The sequence below is a fragment of the Ascaphus truei genome, chromosome 1 (genome assembly GCF_040206685.1).
Source record: "Ascaphus truei isolate aAscTru1 chromosome 1, aAscTru1.hap1, whole genome shotgun sequence".
NCBI lineage: Eukaryota > Metazoa > Chordata > Amphibia > Anura > Ascaphidae > Ascaphus > Ascaphus truei.
In genome coordinates this window covers 105459718-105479303 of record NC_134483.1, presented here as the reverse complement: position 1 = coordinate 105479303, position 19586 = coordinate 105459718, and the positions used below count along the sequence as shown (strand labels likewise).

Below are 19586 nucleotides of genomic sequence, written 5' to 3'. Positions count from 1 at the left end.
AATAATAATAATTAGTTATTTGTAAAAAAAAAAAATATTTTAACTTTTTAACTCATTTTCTTTTAGTCCATATTCTACTGTACATTGTTGAGTCCATATCCTACATTGTTGAATCCTAACAAGTGTAAAGTATTGCAAATAAGCAGTAAGTATTGTACAGTATTTGTTATTGTAGTATTAGATGATGATGATGATGATGATATATCAGGCCAATTGTTATCACCCTTAAAGAACGTGTGATCAGTCTCAGGGTTTTCATTTTATTACAACTCCAAAACATGCTGCTAGGTGGCAGTTCCCATCCGCACAGTATAATAGTATGCTAAACCCTTATGAACAGTTAACTGCAGTTCCACTAACACTCTCTTTACCGTGTGAAATACAGTATCTAGTTTGGATGAGGCACGGGTGAAAGCACCATTGTGAACAGTAATGTCGTCTCTTACCAGAACTATTGCAGTGATGTTAGCAGGCTCTCCTGTTCTTTCAATCACTAGCCGTATGACCGTTGTACTTGTTTCATTAACAAAAAACTCAGTTTGACCAGCAAACTGCACTTGTGTTTCCCCAGCGGTGACAGTGATAAATAATGCTAACAAAAAATTAGCAACAAAAGAAACAGAGGGCATCCCTGTAAAAAGAAAAAAATATATAAAATTATTTAGAGATGCGGACACAGAACACCAATGTAACAAACATGTATGTGAGTAATTGAAATACTGAATATGAATTTAATTAGAGGCAAACTCTGCCCATGTGGAACGTGCAATATACATTATAATGGTAGGGATTTATGAAACACATATGTTCTCACCACACAGACATCTGGTAAAATTACAGTACAAAGCTTCTACCTGTCATATATTTAACACCATTACAAATATATAACTTATTCCTTATTTCATTCATGTCACTTCAATTACATTTGTTACAGAAGCCATATTCACAATTATTCCACAACGGTGGCTCCAACACAACCAGGTTATTATCATGAACACACAAAAAAAAAAAGGCTATTTATTTACTCTAAAGTGAATTATTCCTTTCATAAGAGATTATTTATATGTAAAAGATTTCATAACTTGCTCCACAACGGTTTCATGAAATAAGGTGTGTGTTTGTAAAGATGGTCCATTTTTTTTCTAGAACAGTCCAAAAATGTTTTTGTCTCAGTTTGTGTGACTGGAAAATGTATGTAACTTATTTGAGTTTCTTACATCTGCCATTGACCACTTAAGCAAAGAGGTCAACACATCTGGAGGTTTAAACAGCACAATTGGAAAGGAAAACAGCACCAATGTATAGTGTACTGACATTACAGTATAATACTGGATATAGCAACTCCACTCTAACTGCTGCAAAAACTACTCCTTGAATGGTCTGTGATTAAAGAAGCTATTCAAAGTGACTGAGGCATATGTTCACTTATACTGTAACTGCTGAGAATTGTGATTATACAACCATCCTATTTGTTTGACCACCATAAAAAATGTCCGTACACAACTACATTCCCAATGACCTCTCCAAATCCTCCTAGTCTACAGTACATTAGTGATATTTTGGTACGTGTCCTGCTGAAAGTCACTATATCCTACTATTTCACAAGTAGCAAACATTACTTTATAAACTTTTTGTTTAGTGCCTAACAAAAAGAAATAATTATTTATATTTGCAACGATGTGTGCATTTGATGATTATTTGTGACTAATAGACACACAGAGTAATATTAGAATAGATTTAATTGCAAACAAATAACACATATAATATAACATCCTGATCTCACTCTACATACTTTAGTATCTATTACTTTTAGCCTTCTTGTGTGGCAGACATCATGCATGCTAAACAACATTGCATTAGCAATAGCTGCAGAAACAGCCTGAGAACAGAGCATAGCTAGTTATACTCTAGTTATAACACAATGTGTCATTGCTAAAGAAACGCAATGACTAAACGACTACAGCATGATAGTTATTTATATAAACAGTAACATATGCAATGAAATAGAGGCTTTTGCAGCTACTTACTCAGTGACTTTACAGGTATCTTCCCTCAGTGTGCACATCTAGTAAGTAATACTGACAACATGATCCTTACAAAGCATGGTTACTAAGTCTTCAGTTACCAGACTTCTATTGCTAGGACACATGGATGTTTTAAGACAATGTAATTACTCATTTGGAACAAGAGAAGTTTCATAACAATATTGTCAATAATTAAATATGGCCATCGCCTTCTTTTTTGTAGGTAGTTTACAGACTCATGCTTCCAATACATGCATCTGCCCCAAACAAGTGATTTTTCTGCTTGATGTTTTACTAGACTTTGGTCTGTTTGTAGATAGATTTTATTCCCATACAGATAAAACCTGAATAAATACTGTATTGTCCCAATCTTCAATGCACAGGGGGAGGCGACATGGGCTTGTCATGGCACTATCTTAGGAGTGGGACAAGCAGGTGAGAGCAATTTCTGACCTTTATCCCTTTATCTACGTGTCACATTAACCAAAAATGTTGCAATGCTGCCACCCAGACCTATATTTACAGATGTGCATCCGTTGGCATGTGCCTACCAGTGCAAAGGCGCATTAGCCACTTCCCATCTTGTGCACAGCTAATTCAAAACAATGGCCTGTGCACCGCTGGTTTATGGTGTATGTCCCACAGCAACGCAGCAGAGGAAGTAATAGCATATTCTACATCTGCATATATTTTGAAAAGAAAAGAATATAGGTATACTCCAAATAGAGAATATGGCTGATTAAGCCAGAGGAAAGGGCTCTGGAATCAATTATGTTATTGGCATGAACCTTTTCCTTTAATTACCAATGCATTACCAGTATTCAGATCATGTTAAACACAGACTGGCAAATACTGCATAAAGCTAAGCAGGAAGATTTGTTAAATGAACTAAAGAAAAAGATCGGTGCATGTCCAAATTGACCCTGATTTGAACTATTGTGTATATAGTTTTGAGTGAAGAGCAAAATAACCAGGCAACAGCAGAGGTTCCAAAACGTGAGTAGAGTAACAGATAATGCACACACAGGGGCATTACATGATCAGAATGGAGAGAGAAAGGGAAAACTTAGGTTACTGGAGAAAGAAGACAGTGAGAAATAAAGGCTGACAAAAAGATAACAGATACTGAGGAGCATGTTTGCAAAGACAAAGCATAGCATTCACAAAGCTCTGATAAGGGGTATTGGAGCTTGGTCAGTGTTAACTCCCGTTCGAGTCGATGGAAGATAATGCTGGATCGAGCTCTGATACCTCTTATATTACTTTGTGAGTCCCGATGACAGATATGTGCGGGATTTACTAAGCTAAAGCATGCAACGAACCCACCAATTTTGTAACGTTATTAACCCTTTCATTGCCAGGTGGAGTTGCAATGCATAGCAGTCATCATACTGCTTCATAATGCCTCAACACGGACAAGCTTTTTACAGTTCTTTGTTAGCATGTGTTACCGGATTACATTTTTTGTTTAAATTGCTAATATTTTATTTAGTATTTTGAGTTCTTAGATGTATGATCTTTGTTTGTATGTATATTTTGTATTTTAATAGTGGTAACCATATAAGCAGCGCTCTACAAAGTAGATAGTACAATATATGGTACTGTGATACAATACAAGCAATAAACATAAAAACACAAGGTAGAATGAGGGATGTGCACCCTGGAGAGCAGATCTTGGGAGACTTAGACAAGTAAATGCAGTGGATAGCAAGTCTGACCAGGAGTATTAATAAGTGCCGCTGTGGGTGTAGGGAGAAGTCGTCCTACTGAAATGCTTAGTTCAGGTGTGTTTTCAGACTTGACATTCAAGTGAGTTGACAAAATGGTTGCTGCATACTGAGTGTGAAGGAGTTCCACTGATAGGGGGCAGTGATGGAAAACATTATTAGGTGAAAGAACGCAGTACATGTTGAAGGGGTGTAAAGGAGACAGTTATGAGCAGAAAGCAGGGGATAGCAGGGAAATTCAACTTGAGAAGTAGGAAGGAGCAGGTGAAGGTAGATCGTTGAGGGTAAGACGGTTAAGTATCAAAATACTGGATGTAGAATAAAAGGTGTGATCTACATGCTTGAAGAGAGACATTAAAGGAATCTGAGAAAAGTGAGGAGAACACTGTAGAATACCTCTGTTGATTTAATGTAACCATGTATTGTCATCATAACAGAACATGCTTGAAAACAAGAGGTAACTCTCAATGTATTACTTGCTGGTAAAACATTTTTATAAATAAATGACAGATAGCTTTTGTTCAAATTGGATGGTACAGTTTACGACACCCACTTCAAATTCCTAGTTTGACTTCTGCCAAGACATAGGGAGGATGAGAATACTATGCGAGCGCAAAATAGAAGAAAGACACCACACTCAGAAGAAACACAAGAGAGGTTCGAGACCCATGTGACAAAAACAAAGTTAAAAAAATCTAAGATTTTATCCTAGATGGAACAAACAACTTAAACTGACGACACATACAGTAGTTTAAACTAAAAACAGAGACACTAACCAAGTGACTCCATGTAATTTGTTACATTCTAATGTGTTTTAAGCTATTGTCCTTCAATTTATGTGAAACAGTGTATTTGACATATTCCCATCCCCCTGGTGTATTCATTTTGTACCTGTCCTGTCCCTCTATTTTCCTTTTTGTATCTCCACAAATCATTACAAAACTAATTTAAAAAAAATTAGTAAAAAAAAAAAAAGTAGAGTATACATTTTCAGCTTTTCTGACCCACCCCATCTGATAAAACTATAAAATGGTATTATTAAAATGGGAAAAGGGTTTGAAAAAAATGCTTAAGGCCATCATTTTCTTAGTACACAAAATGGGTTAGGACCAGGACTGGATTAAGGGACGGTCTGGCCGGGCACTTGTCTGAGATGCCAACTGATAAGGGATGCCTTCATCCATCACCGCAGGTCACCTCGCTGCCTTCCGCCATCTTTAAATGTCCTCACCACTTGGATCTCCCCAGCCGCAGAGCACCATGTGCAGCTGCTGATTAAACGCATTTTTGAGCACGCCCATGCGTTGTTCGCCAGCAGCCACTAAACATTTTTACATTTCCCGCGGTGTACATGAAATTAAAAAATGTGTCCTGGCTGCTGGTGGTGAAGCTGAGTGTCCTGGTGGGTGCACACACAGGCGTGATCACAAATGGCGTCGAAGCAGCGGCTGTGTAAGTAGCCCTGCGGCTGGGGAGATCCAAGCAGTGAAGAATTTTTAAATTGGAGGAAGGAAGCGAGGTGACCTGCAGTGAAGTGTCATGCAGTGAGTAGTACTGGTGGCCAAACATCCCATTCCGGCATGCAGGGAGTCTAGAATTGTTTTATGGGGGCACCAAATTTTTGGTCTGCCTTGGGCACAATAATGTCTCAGTCCGGGACCGGTTAGAACCCTACTTGTTGTATGATTTATAGGCCTATCTCACTAATTAACTTCTCATCAAAGTCACTCCCAATATTAATTGGCACAAGGCAAGGGTGCCCATTATCGCCACTCTTCTTTGCCCTCTATATTGCCCTCTGTATTGAACCTCTCGCTATAGAGATTAGAAATGATCCAAATATTTTGAGGGTCTGAACCAAAAAAACGGGATATAAAACAAGTCTTTTTGCTGATTACATACTTCTTACTTACCTTTGTTAACCCTACAAAATCTGTATAATGTACTCAAGAAGTTTGGGAAGATCTTCGGATTTTAAATTAATAACACAACTGTCAAAATAATATCACTCCATTTCAAAGGCCAGTCAATTTTTTTTAACCTATCTTGGTGTAAATATAACTAACTCTTATAGCACTATCTAGCAAGAGAAACTCTATAGATTCCTTAAAAATTATTTAGAGATATAGTCCAAGTATGATATATCTTGGATATGTATGTGGCCAGGTCTCCCCTTTGAGCTTCCCCCTCTGCCCCCTTAGTCTCTCTCCCTTACCTGGTGGTGTGGCTGCCGCTGGTGGATGCGGTTAGACTGCAGAGGCAGGGAGGTGCAGGGATGTTGAGGCAGGGGCGACCGGGTCGCCCGAGGTCTACGGTGGCTTCCGTGCAGGGCGCAGCCATGATGTATGTGCTTGCACAGTACGTTTTGTGCATAGGCCCATAAGAGGTAGTGGCGGCCATTACAGGGAAAGGCTCCGCGCAAGAACTACAAGTCCCATGTGCCATAGGGGGCTGATACCATGTGGCCCACAGCAGCCAATAGGGCTGCCAGAATCCCCTGCAACAAGATGATACATTTGGCGCGCTGAGGAGCACGCCAGTCGAGGCTGGGACAAGGTAGGGAGAGGGTGTATGTGCAGGGTGTCTGTGGCCCCTGCACTAGGCCAGAGACCCCATTATAGGCCCCAGCTAGGCCCCGACTCCCCTGTCAGTTTGTGGCTGCTATTGGGACAGGCCCCTTAGACAGGGACACTGGCCCACTTAGCATCATTAGTGTCAGGGACACAGCCAAACGTCACGTAGCAGTTGCGCCTGTGGCCTGGGACCTGCACAACCACCGCAAGGCTAGAGACTCTCATGACAGTGGGACACTCCAGCCGGATACCACTCCACGTGGAGGCGGACGCTTTCGCTGATGGCGACGGCGTGGGACCGGACAGTTCTCTTCTGTCAGTGATACCAGGTGCTGGAGCACCTGGCAGGTATTCCTCATCTACAAGTGCACCAACTCTAACACTTCTTGTGGACAGCGCTAATACACACACATTGGGTGGGTTAGCTCCTGTGGACACTGGGTGGTTAGGTGCCCAAGGCTCCTCAGTACTTTGGGGCAAACCAAAAACGGGTGTGGACACGGTGATTGGGGGCACTGGTGGGGGTATGGTCCTGTGAGGCCTGAGTGGTTCTGTTACTATTATTCTTTTGTGTTCAGTAAACTTGTTAAACCATACCAGTGTGTATTTCTTACATTGTGTCCTGTGATGGGGTTATCCCATACTGATAGGATCCCTCACGGGTGGAGGCGCTGCCACCATACGATCCAGGTAAAGCGGAGGTTCAGGCCTCCCGTGAGCCACAGGTAAAGCACCACACACAGTAGCCGCCATATCTCCCATAGGGTAGGGGAAACTGCGCTAAATGTAAGATTTATACAGTGAAAATGCCCTATTACAAAACATACAGTACCATACTTGTTCAGAACACTTCCCATTTCACTCATTACTATCTTAAAAGTCTGCTAAAATACATTTTGGCCACCACATGTAAAAGCCAATCCAGTGTTTAACCATAGCCTGTGGATTTGGGATCTCACAAAGAACACACACAAACTCCAGAGTACTAAAACCACTATGCAACCAATATTTATTTCAACCAGGTCTGAATTATGTTCATTTCATCTGGTGGATTAAGCAAAATACTGTATAAGGACAATTAAAGACATGCTTAGTGGTAACCAAATGAGATCCTTTGCAGAGTTAAAGAAACAATACACTATACAGAATACAAAGCTTTTTTAATACATCCAGTTACGTAATTTCATCAATCAGTACTTATAATAAGATTAGAAATTCAGAAGTCTATTTTGAATTTATTTGCAGAGCTTTACCTTAGCAAGGGATGATCTCATTTATTTATCAGCAGTCTGAACAGTAATGAAGTATAAGTATATGTTACAATGGGAAGGGAGAGAGATCTCAATGAGACTTGAGTTTGGGAAACCTGGCAAGATTTTTGGGAAAGTTGTATCTAAGACCTCAATTAACACAATAATAAAAGAGAACGGTTACAAACTGTTGTGACATTGGTACCTCTCACCATAAACGTTACACAAAATGTATAATCAATGTTCACCGTTGTGCTTTAGAGCAGGAGTGAGCAAACATTTTCCCTTGCGCCCCCCTGCCTACTCTCCCCCCGTGCTCGCTCCCCCTCTTACCTTGTCTCCAGCGTCAAATGACGCCGTGGGGTCATGTGATGTCACGTTACCCGGCGGTGTCATTTTATGCTTCGTTGCCATAGCGGCGCGCCGTCGGAGACAAGGTAAGAAACCTGACAGAGGTCTCGCGCGGTCCCTTGGCATTTCATTTAAATGCTTTGGGGAAGAGCGCAGGGCCTCTGTAAGCACCGCACCCCCACCACCCCAGAAAATCTCACGCCCCCAGTTTGTTCACCCCTGCTTTAGAGGATGCTAGCACAGGCTCACTTGTACAATCTGGTGGAGCTGGGCGCCAATTGTGTCTCTCTGGTATAAAATGTAATCACTTGTAAGTTAACTATCGGAAGTTGATTTAAGGCTAGACCCATGGGCAGCACTTTTAAATAGATCAATTACAATTTTTTCAGTAATTCTCGAAGCCACCAGATGTAGTATGACAGCTACTTGGAAGCAGTATCTCTCCCTTTTCTTCCTGCAGTTAATAATAAAGTCTAAATGACACTGTGGGGGAGGGGGGGGCATGGTTACGGAAAGAAAAAACACGAGACCTGATGTAACATCGTTAACATTATAATTCAAATCTCTGTGACCTTCTCTGTGGGCCTTAGGACCTTAACCAAAAGCTTATGGCTAGACACACAGTATTTTTATTAAAAGTATGATCTGTATTTTGTATACTGTTTTCTGTATTTCTATGTTCCAGCTATATTTGGAACCAATTTCATTTTTTACCCTTTCCCTGTTTTCTTCCTGTATCCCAACTTATACTTAAAAACTCTATAAAGAGAAGAAAACATTTGCTCTTTTTTTTTTCATTAAAAAAAAAAAAATCTTTCTTTAAATAACATCACATCTCTCTCAAATTAAAAAGACTGGACATTTTTTTTAAAACCTTTTATAGCTGAAATTGATAACTTTATTTATTATAAAGTGACCAAAATAGTTTTTTTTTATTTTTATTGTTTTTCATTTTTGTTATGGATGTTTCAAGAATCCCGTCTACACGACCTTCTCCCAAAAATATGATTTCAGTCCGATCCTGCCCCAACTTGCAATGCATAAAATGGTATGTCAAAACAGAGAGCAATTATTCCTTAAACGTTACTGTCCTGTTTATCTGACTTTTTGAGCATCGAAATGTATCAGGATTTATACCTCAATGGGTTGTAATGCTATTGCATTTTCTTACCACTTCCACATAGTTTAAATATTAACTGTTTTGATTGATTAAATGCTATATTTCTATTGCTAAAGACGCATTATGTGTACTTGATAAACCAGATGTTTCCAATGTTCTTCTGTATCTAAGATGCTATGTCACTGGAATGTAAACACAGAATAGAAAAAAAAGGTAAACAACTAAAAGAGTCAGTATTAGTGACAAGGGGCTTTAGTTAAATGATTAAAAAAATGACCTTTTGTGACATTAGTTCCCTTGAATAGAACATTTGTGCCTCCCCCAGAATCTCAAATACAAGTCTATATGGGAAGTGTTTGACCTTTTCAATACACTATTTGACATTTCCCTAAGCATGACAAAGCCTATTACTTTCCTCGTTTGATAAATAATCTGTGTCTACAAATACATTCTGGAATATATGCACCCAGCATTCACAAAACTGGTATTTTTCTGAAAAGTAGATCTAACCGACCTAAAGATTCAGTACATACTGTACATCATTCATATCCCTTTGGGATAAATTGGAATTAACGTCCATTGATTGTTGATATTATTTATTATTATTTATTTATAAAATATTTTACCAGGAAGTAATACATTGAGAGTTACCTCTCGTTTTCAAGTATGTCCTGGGCACAGAGTTAAGACAAATAATATACATGGTTACAAATACAGTTACATAAATGAGCAGGGTATACATTATATACAAGACATTGCATGCACAGTTAAAGATAATATATATTATCGCGTGTAAGGGTCTGGGAGTCACGCCGCCCTCGGCGTGCTCCTCACTCACCTGCAGCTCCGCCGGGTCCCCCCGCGGCACGCAGGCAGCCTCACTCCGGAACGCCGTTCACAGCTCCACGTGGGCGCGAGCGCGCACGCTAATACTCCTCTTCTACTGTTGGGCCGACGGCTAAGCCCGGTCACGCGCCCGCAAGCGCAGCTACACGGAGGCGCGGCCACACGGAGCCGCACCAACCCCTTAAAGGCACAGCACCTCAAACCATTGCTGCAATCAAATGCAGTCTTACTACTGGGCTTTATGGCTCCTCCCCTGGGACTCATTCTGGACCTATCCCTGCCGTAGCCTGGCCCTTCCACACACCCCTACCTTGCTGCGCTGCCATTGGACCCTCTCTCCTATATATACCTTACAGTCTCACTGACTCGTTGGCTGAGCATAGAACCAGTTGTTCTCATCACTCTCTGCCTCCCTAGTCCTGTCTTGTCCTGTCTTGTTTTGCAGTCTTCCTCGTGTACCGAACCAGCTTCCGCTACGTCTACCCGCACCTCTGGCATCCCGAACTCGGCATACGGCAACACGACTCTCCGCACCTCTGGCATCCCGATCCCGGCAAACGGTAAACGACAACGTCCCTCTCTCTAACCCCGGACTTGGCAAACAGCACCCTCTACCATCCGTACCTCTCCTGCCCCGATCCGGACTTCCAGACCACTCTACTCTCAAGACGTGCCTATGGGTGGCGTTATATCCTATCCCACCTCAGCACTGCGGTCCCGTCTCGTTTGTGGTGAGCACGCCCTGACATTATGCTCAGCCCTACAAACATGGACCCCGCTGAGGTGGAGCGCACTTTAAATGCTCATACAAATCTCTTCACCAGGCTAGAGACTTATCTGGAACAAGCTGATAGGCGAATGGATACGTTAAAGCAAAGCGTTCATTCCCTTACCGTTCAAGTCCGAACTCTCAGTCGGCAACACTCACCCTTGGCTTCTACAGCTTCCGCAACCGCCTTTCCAGCACCTCCGTTTGCTTTGGAACCTCGTATTCCGGCCCCCAAACACTATGCTGGGGATCCCCAAGGATGTAGGGGCTTCCTTAACCAATGCCTTATTCAATTTCGACTCTCGCCCTCTCGTTTTGTCTCTTCTGTCTCCAGGGTCGGCTATATCGTGGCTCTTCTCATTGACGAGGCGCTGGCATGGGCTTCTCCCATCTGGGAACAACAAGGTCCTCTCACACAGGACATCGATCTCTTCGTCGAGGAGTTCCGAAGAGTCTTCGATACCCCTGCACGGCAATTAACGGCAGCATCGTCTCTTCATCACATAACCCAGGGAGATCGACCCGTCGCCCGGTACGCCGTGGAGTTCCGCACACTTGCTGCTGAGACGGGATGGAATAATGAAGCTCTATCTTCAGCGTTTTGGCAGGGTCTGTCGGAATCCCTAAAGGATGAGCTCGCAGCGCGGGAACGTCCCATTGACCTAGAGGATTTGATCAGGCTGTGTGTTCGAGTGGACCAGCTTCTGCAGGAGCGGAGAAATGAACGTTCTCGTTACCGTCAACGGGTTTCGAGGCATCTTGCTCCATCGTTCATGGCGCCTACACCCCCTTCCGGGGACGCCCCGGAACCAATGCAGTTGGGAGGTAACAAGCTGTCTGCTGCCGAAAAACAACGTTGGCGCAATGCTGGTCTCTGCATGTACTGTGGCAATTCCGGTCACATATTACCCCAGTGTCCCCACAAGCCGGGAAACGCCAACTCCCAATGAAATCCCGGTTAGTTTCGTTGGGAATACTGACACTTTCTCCCATCGTCAAAGACGTCCTTCCCACCAGGATAATGTTGCCTATAACACTGTCTGGAGAGGGGTTTCACACTCAAGCACGGGCGTTCATTGATTCCAGTTCCGCAGGCAATTTCATCGATGAGACTTTTGCTAGACGGAACAATATTCCATTTATCAGTAAGAAGACGCCAGTAGGTCTGGAGGCCATTGACGGTCGACCTCTGCAGCCAGCATTCATCACGCTCCAGACGGTGCCTCTCCTACTGCAGTACATCGATGTTCATACGGAGATCATTACCCTCGATGTTATCCACACTCCTTCGGTGGAGCTGATTTTGGGCCTTCCTTGGCTTCAACTCCATAATCCTCGCATCGACTGGACGGATCGGGAACCCATCCAGTGGGGTGCTCCTTGTGCCAAGACATGTACCAGGATTTTCCAGAAGATTGGTGGGTTGTCTACACTGCCAGAGAAGGTCGACTCCCTACCTTCTGTGTACTGGGAATTCCGTGATGTGTTCGACAAAGCACGTTCCGAGGTTCTACCTCCGCACCGTCCTTTCGACTGCCCTATTGACCTACTACCCGGGGCACCTCTTCCCAGAGGACGATCCTATCCTCTCTCTCTCCCAGAGACTAAAGCCATGAACACTTACATTGCTGAGAATTTAGAGAGGGGTTTCATCCGAAAGTCTTCTTCTCCAGTCGGAGCAGGCTTCTTTTTTATCAAAAAGAAGGACGGTTCTCTTCGTCCATGCATAGACTACCGGGGTTTGAATAACATCACACGCAAGAACCGCTACCCACTGCCCTTGATACCGGAACTCTTCGACCGTCTTCAGGGAGCAACTATCTTTTCTAAATTGGATTTAAGAGGTGCCTACAATTTAGTAAGGATACGTGAGGGGGACGAATGGAAGACTGCTTTTAACACCCATGACGGCCACTATGAATGCCTGGTCATGCCATTCGGTTTGTGCAACGCACCAGCAGTTTTCCAGGATTTCGTCAATGAGATTTTTCGGGACATTCTTAACACATTTCTTATCGTCTACCTAGATGACATCCTAATCTTTTCTAAGTCCCCTCAAGAACACATCAAACACGTTCAACAAGTGCTGTTACGCCTCCGGGAGAACCATCTCTTTGCGAAGTTGGAGAAATGTCAGTTCCATCTCAAGTCTGTGACTTTTTTGGGATACGTTATCTCTGACTCTGGATTCAATATGGATCCAGAGAAACTTAAGGCTATTTTGGACTGGCCCCGTCCGACCACTCTCAAAGCCGTGCAACGCTTTCTAGGTTTTGCAAACTATTATCGACGCTTCATTCGCAATTTTTCTTCTACGGTGTCTCCCATAACTGCTCTCACGAAGAAGGGTGCAGATCCTTCATCATGGTCTGAGACCGCCATACGGGCATTTGATCTTCTGAAAAAGGCTTTTGTGTCTGCCCCTATCCTCACCCACCCAGATCCGAAACTTCCATTTACCTTGGAGGTAGATGCCTCTGACATCGGGGCTGGGGCTGTTTTATCCCAAAGGACCTCTCCCTTAGCCAGACTACACCCATGTGCCTTCTTCTCAAAGAAATTTTCGTCCGCAGAACGGAATTACGATGTCGGGAACCGGGAGCTTTTGGCGATCAAGTTGGCATTAGAAGAGTGGAGACACTTCTTAGAGGGTACGGAGACACCTATAACCATACTCACAGACCATAAGAACCTTCTCTACTTAGAAGGGGCACGTCGTTTGACCTCTCGACAAGCCCGCTGGGCACTAATTTTTTCACGATTCAATTTTCTTATCTCCTTTATTCCTGGCTCCAAAAATCTAAAGGCGGACGCTCTGTCTCGACAGTTCCTGGCAGAGGACAAGTCTGAAGAACAGCTAGAGACGATTATTCCCTCTAGATGTATTCTGTCCGCCAACTCCTTTGATATTTTGGACAAGATTCGATCCGAGCAATCAAAAGCTCAGAGGGGGCTCAAGGTCCCGGAGGGAAGACTCTACACGGCACCCCAACACCGCAAAAGGGTTCTCGAGTGGTGCCATTCCTCCAAATCAGCAGGACATCCAGGGATACGAAAAACCAACGACCTTGTTCAACGTAACTTCTGGTGGCCAGAGAGGGCTAAGGATGTGGAGGCGTTTGTTAAAGCGTGTGGCACGTGCGCTCGCAACAAAGTACCCCGGGTCAGACCAGCAGGCCTTCTTCTTCCCTTACCCATTCCAGACTGTCCCTGGAACCATATTTCTATGGACTTCATTGTAGAGCTCCCAGACTCCAAAGAAAGAATACGATTCTTGTGGTAATTGATCGTTTTTCCAAACAGACTCACCTTGTCCCCTTGAGGGGTCTTCCAAATTCCTCCAGGCTTGCGGATGTTTTCATCCAGGAGATTTTTCGTCTTCATGGAGTACCTTCAACCATCGTCTCTGATCGTGGGTCCCAATTTGTGTCAAGATTTTGTCGAGCCTTTTCCCGAAAAATGGGTATTTCACTTCAATTCTCCTCGGGATACCACCCACAGACCAATGGGCAGACGGAGAGGGCCAACCAAAACTTGGAACAATACCTTCGGTGTTTCATAACCGATACACAGTATGATTGGGTGGATCTACTTCCTTGGGCTGAGTTTGCTCTTAACTCCCTTCGCAATGACTCCACTCAAGAATCTCCTTTCTTCATAAATTGTGGCTTTCATCCTTCCCGTCTACCCTTCTCTCCTCTATCCTCAGGAGTACCAGCGGTTGACAAGCGCATCTCCCGGCTGAAAGACTTATGGACGAGGATTCAGGAGAACTTAAAGGTGGCTACAGGGAGACAGAAACTCCAGGCAGACCGTCTTCGACGCCCGGTTCCGGAATTCGTCCCAGGAGACAGGGTTTGGCTTTCTTCCAGGAATATCCGACTAAAGGTTCCTACCATGAAGCTAGCACCTAAGTTCCTCTGTCCCTTTCCTGTGGTCAAGAGGATTAATCCTGTGGCTTATCGTCTGCGCCTTCCACCCTCGATGAAGATTCCTTCAGTCTTTCATGTTTCTTTGCTTAAACCAGCATTCCAGAGTCCTCACTTTTCTAAGACCACGTCTCCTCCACTTCCTCTTCTGCTCCAAGGTCAACAGGAGTACGAGGTACAGTTTATCCTGGATTCTAGGATTTCCAGAGGAGGAGTACAATACCTGGTCCACTGGAGGGGGTTTGGACCAGAGGAACGTTCCTGGATTCCCCACCGGGATCTCCACGCGCCTCGACTCGTCCAGGCTTTCCATCGTAAGAATCCCTCCAAGCCATGTCATGGATGCCCGGAGGTCGCCCCTGAAGGGGGGGGTAACTGTAAGGGTCTGGGAGTCACACCGCCCTCGGCGTGCTCCTCACTCACCTGCAGCTCCGCCGGGTCCCCCCGCGGCACGCAGGCAGCCTCACTCCGGAACGCCGTTCACAGCTCCATGTGGGCACGCGCGTGCACGCCAATACTCCTCTTCTACTGTTGGGCCGACGGCTAAGCCCGGTCAAGCGCCCGCAAGCGCTGCTACACGGAGGCGTGGCCACACGGAGCCGCACCAACCCCTTAAAGGCACAGCACCTCAAACCATTGCTGCAATCAAATGCAGTCTTACTGCTGGGCTTTATGGCACCTCCCCTGGGACTCATTCTGGACCTATCCCTGCCGTAGCCTGGCCCTTCCACACACCCCCACCTTGCTGCGCTGCCATTGGACCCTCCCTCCTATATATACCTTACAGTCTCACTGACTCGTTTGCTGAGCATAGAACCAGTTGTTCTCATCACTCTCTGCCTCCCTAGTCCTGTCTTATCCTGTCTTGTTTTGCAGTCTTCTTCGTGTACCGAACCGGCTTCCGCTACGTCTACCCGCACCTCTGGCATCCCGAACTTGGCATACGGCAACACGACTCTCCGCACCTCTGGCATCCCGATCCCGGCAAATGGTAAACGACAACGTCCCTCTCTCTAACCCCGATCTTGGCAAACAGCACCCTCTACCATCCGTACCTCTCCTGCCCCGATCCGGACTTCCAGACCACTCTACTCTCAAGACGTGCCCTCGTGGCTGTGGGTGGCGTTATATCCTATCCCACCTCAGCACCGCGGTCCCGTCTCGTTTGTGGTGAGCACGCCCTAACAGGGCGTTTGAAACAGTTAGAGACCAGATTAAAATGTGTGACAGCCTTAGATTTGAAAGAACTTAAACTGGTGGTGGATGTGAGAGTCTCTGGTAGGTTGTTCCAGTTTTGGGGTGCACGGTAAGAGAAGGAGGAACGTCCGGATACTTTGTTGAGCCTTGGGACCATGAACAGTCTTTTGGAGTCTGATCTCAGATGATAGGTGCTGCATGTGGTAGGGGTGAGGAGCTTGTTCAGATAGCTGGGTAGCTTGCCCATAAAGAATTTGAAGACAGGAAAGGTGAACTTTGCGCCTAGACTCGAGTGATGACCAATCTAGTTCTTTGAGCATTTCGCAGTGATGTGTGTTATAGTTGCATTGGAGAACAAATGGGACAGACCACCACAGAATGAGTGCAAATTGTATTAATCACAATTGGGGTGGAAATCCGTATTAACAAATTAAAAGCCCTCTGCCTATTTGGTGGGATATTTAATGATGTATAATGTTAAAAATCAAAACTATGGGTGATAAGAAAAGTCTGCCCTGAAAGACACAGAAAGACTGAGCCACTGATTGAGCCACCTGTGCTGAAGCTGGGATATCCTTAAAACCTGACCTGTTGGGGGGTCTTGAGGACTGGAGTTGGCCAACCCCTGCTCTAAACAGCAAGTACATGTGCCATGCACAAATTAAGCAAGCAAATCCTATTTGAATAAAACTGCTTGTGCATACATAAATTATTAGAAGTGAACTCGCCACATTAGTGCCCGCAGAAGTCTTTCCTTTGCGTTCAAAATTTACATGGGTATTGTGCCCTTTTGTGAATCTGAGCTATAGCATTGTTGATCTTGTACTGTTGTAGCCTGTTGAATAACTAATAAAGATTTGCACCCCCCCACCCCCAACCCAGTTCACCTCCTTTGTAACAATAAAACAAAGGGGGGTTATTATGTAGCTCAAGTCTGAGAAAGAAAGTCGTAAATAATTTTTTAGTAATCCCTACATCTATGCTGCATACCACCAAAGCTCCCCTTTCTTTCACTGGCTCCGTCATCAATATTTGAAAAGCCCCAGACCTTTTAAAGACCACCATGGCATCATTATCAATGTAGGAAAAGTAACCTAGTATGGGCACTCAGCTTGTAGTGTAAGGATGATACATTTAAAACGTTTAATGGTCAAAAAAGACTCAATATATTGGTATGGTGGTTTAAAGTATGCCCTGAGTGAGCACTCAGAGAGTCCATGAGGTCTGTTACATGTGCTCAGCGTTTGTGAAAGAGGCAGGTAACCGCAGCGGTGTAGTAACAGTGTAACTGCGTGTTCGGTAATAGAGATCCTGCCTCTGCATGCGCATGCATATGAGTACTGCAGGGGCAGGATTTCTATTACAGAACTCGTGGCTTTCCGCTACACTGTTGCTACACCGCTGCGGTTACCTGCCTCTTTCACAAACGCAGAGCACATGTAACAGACCTCATGGACTCTCTGAGTGCTCACACATGGCATAATTTAAACCACCATACCAATATCTTGAGTAAAGTTTATAGGCTATTTGAGGCTAATTGGAGGAAGATTGTGAATGCACTAAGATCTTGCTACTTTAGATCGTTGGTCTTCCGTAGCCAGCATATATATGTAACTGAGGCAATTTGGAGAATGTAGAAAACGCCTATTCCGGTGAGGAGAGGCAAATCAGCGGGCACCACCTGCTCTAAGAGAAAGGGCTCTTAGAGCCTGAAACGCATAGGAGGTTGTGTTTTTTTGTACTTTGTTTGTCCTTCTTTCATTTTTATGTAGTTTAATAAACGTTTTTATTCTTTGACATCTGGTGAGCTGAGGGTGCTTTTTGGACGCTGCAGTCTTTTGCCAATCCACATTTTCTCTCAGATCTCACTTAGGGTGGAGGAAAGGGGCTACATCTCTACATACTTGTATTCGCCACTTTGATGGTTTAGAAGCTGTTAAGCATTTTTTACATCATAAAGCTTACCTTTATACAAATTAAATTTATTTTAAAATCAACTAACTGTATTCTTTAGTCTAGTAATGATCAATTATTGTTTTTTAACAGGATTTTACTTGGCAAATATGGGATAACTATGGCACATGTTTCAAATCAAGCTATGCACATTTATTGATTGGTTTTGGGGAAAATGATAGAATGTGGAGAGGAAACCCCTCTGCACACCAGATAGTAGTGTGGAAATGTTTAAGTGATGTAAATATATATACATTTATTGGAAAGGAGCTATACAACAATTTTTTTTTTTTAAACATAATTATATTAATGCATAAAAATAGTGTGTTCTTGTATAGCGCTGCTAGTTTTTTTTACACAGCTCTTTATAGAGACATTGTGCAGACACAGTCCCTGCCCTGTGGCGCTTACAATCTATGTTTTTGGTACCTGAGGCACAGGGAGATAAAGTGACTTGTGCAAGGTCACAAGGAGCCGACACCGGGAATTGAACCAGGCTCCCCTGCTTCAAGGTCAGAGCCAGTCAGTGTCTTTACTCACTGAACTGCTCCTTCTTCCTAAAAAAAAATATGCTTAATTTAACGTTCATGTTTAACCATCATGCAGATCAAATTAAGTTTTTATATCTTTTAATTTCTGTAGAGGGTAATCTATGTTCTAAAACTTTTATTAAGGAAGTTAATATCGATTGAAAATTGATTAGGATTATTCTTAAAGGGCAACTCCCAACAATCATGAGAAATTGCACTACAGAGTTATTTTCAAGAACAGGTCCTCTATAATACATTTTTAGCGTCGATATACAGTAACCAAGATATTAACAGTTCATATTTTTATGATATTGCAATTTTTAACTGGCAATTCATAAAATCATATCATTAAACTAGATGTACTCTAGAAAAAAATACCATTCCCTCAGAAAACCATAGCATGAAACTAATTTTACACTACTGTATCAAAGTAATAGCGTTCTGTGCAAGAAGCCATATCCTCAATATATTCTACCAGCATAATGCTATCTGCTAAGAGGACGATCCACAACCCGTGTGAAATTCAAACAAGGAAGGAAAATAAAGCTTACTCTGCTTCTCGAAACACCAAATGTTTATTGTGCTATACAATCCCCGAGTGTGCAAAATATTACTAAGGGCAGAAATAATTTAGCAGAAAATAAGTACAGAGAATGGGTTTGATTGCTACTCTGACAAATTGCATCTTTGGTCATTCTTATTTGCCTGACAATGTATTTCACTAAAAAAAAAACTGTCAGAAGAGTGTGCAATTCATCACAGGTCCCCCCTGCAAGTGGCTTATTCTATGTTACCCAAAGCAGCCAATCAGTCCGTTTTCATCCGAATTTCCCTACTGAAGTCAATTAAAGAGGTTACTTGCCAGAGAAGCCATTTATATCATAGTTACTGAGATAAATAGTATCTATCTGGTATCGATATATCAATAACACTTTGCATGCTTTCTTTCACATGTATGTTTAAACGTATCATAATTAGACTGAGCACTATTTCCCTTATGTTTACAAGAATGGCTACTTTTCTGTTGTCTTTTCTTCTAAAATTGTCGTCAATCAGAAAAACATGACTTATGAAAGGATCGTATCCTGGTGTTGCAGGGGCTATGTGTAATCACTTGATTTTTATGAACATATTTCACTATAAGGACATTAGAAAAAGTTATATTATAGACTTTGAATGTGTGGCTCATTCTCCTAATTACCATTTAATAATTGTAATCATTCCCATATTAACTCATTCTTCCCGTTTTCTTCCCCTCTGACTCCCCAGAGTGTGATTCAAGGAAATGTCTTTGTTGATTCATTCTTTAGGAGCGCT

The 19586-nt window shown here is 43.2% G+C and overlaps 1 protein-coding gene across 5 annotated transcripts in view; it reads right to left on the bottom strand.

Moving 5' to 3' along the window:
• Positions 1-19586, bottom strand: part of ADGRV1 (adhesion G protein-coupled receptor V1) — a 527599-nt gene that overhangs the window by 487204 nt on the left and 20809 nt on the right. For 4 of the 5 annotated variants that reach the window (XM_075593091.1, XM_075593079.1, XM_075593082.1 and 1 more), the window contains exon 2: positions 447-631. In XM_075593091.1, coding sequence (XP_075449206.1) covers positions 447-629 — 183 coding nt within the window. In that variant the 5' untranslated portion in view covers positions 630-631. Of the gene's footprint in view, positions 1-446; positions 632-2027; positions 2630-19586 lie in introns of those variants that run through there. The other variant, XM_075593088.1, reaches the window with a different exon arrangement.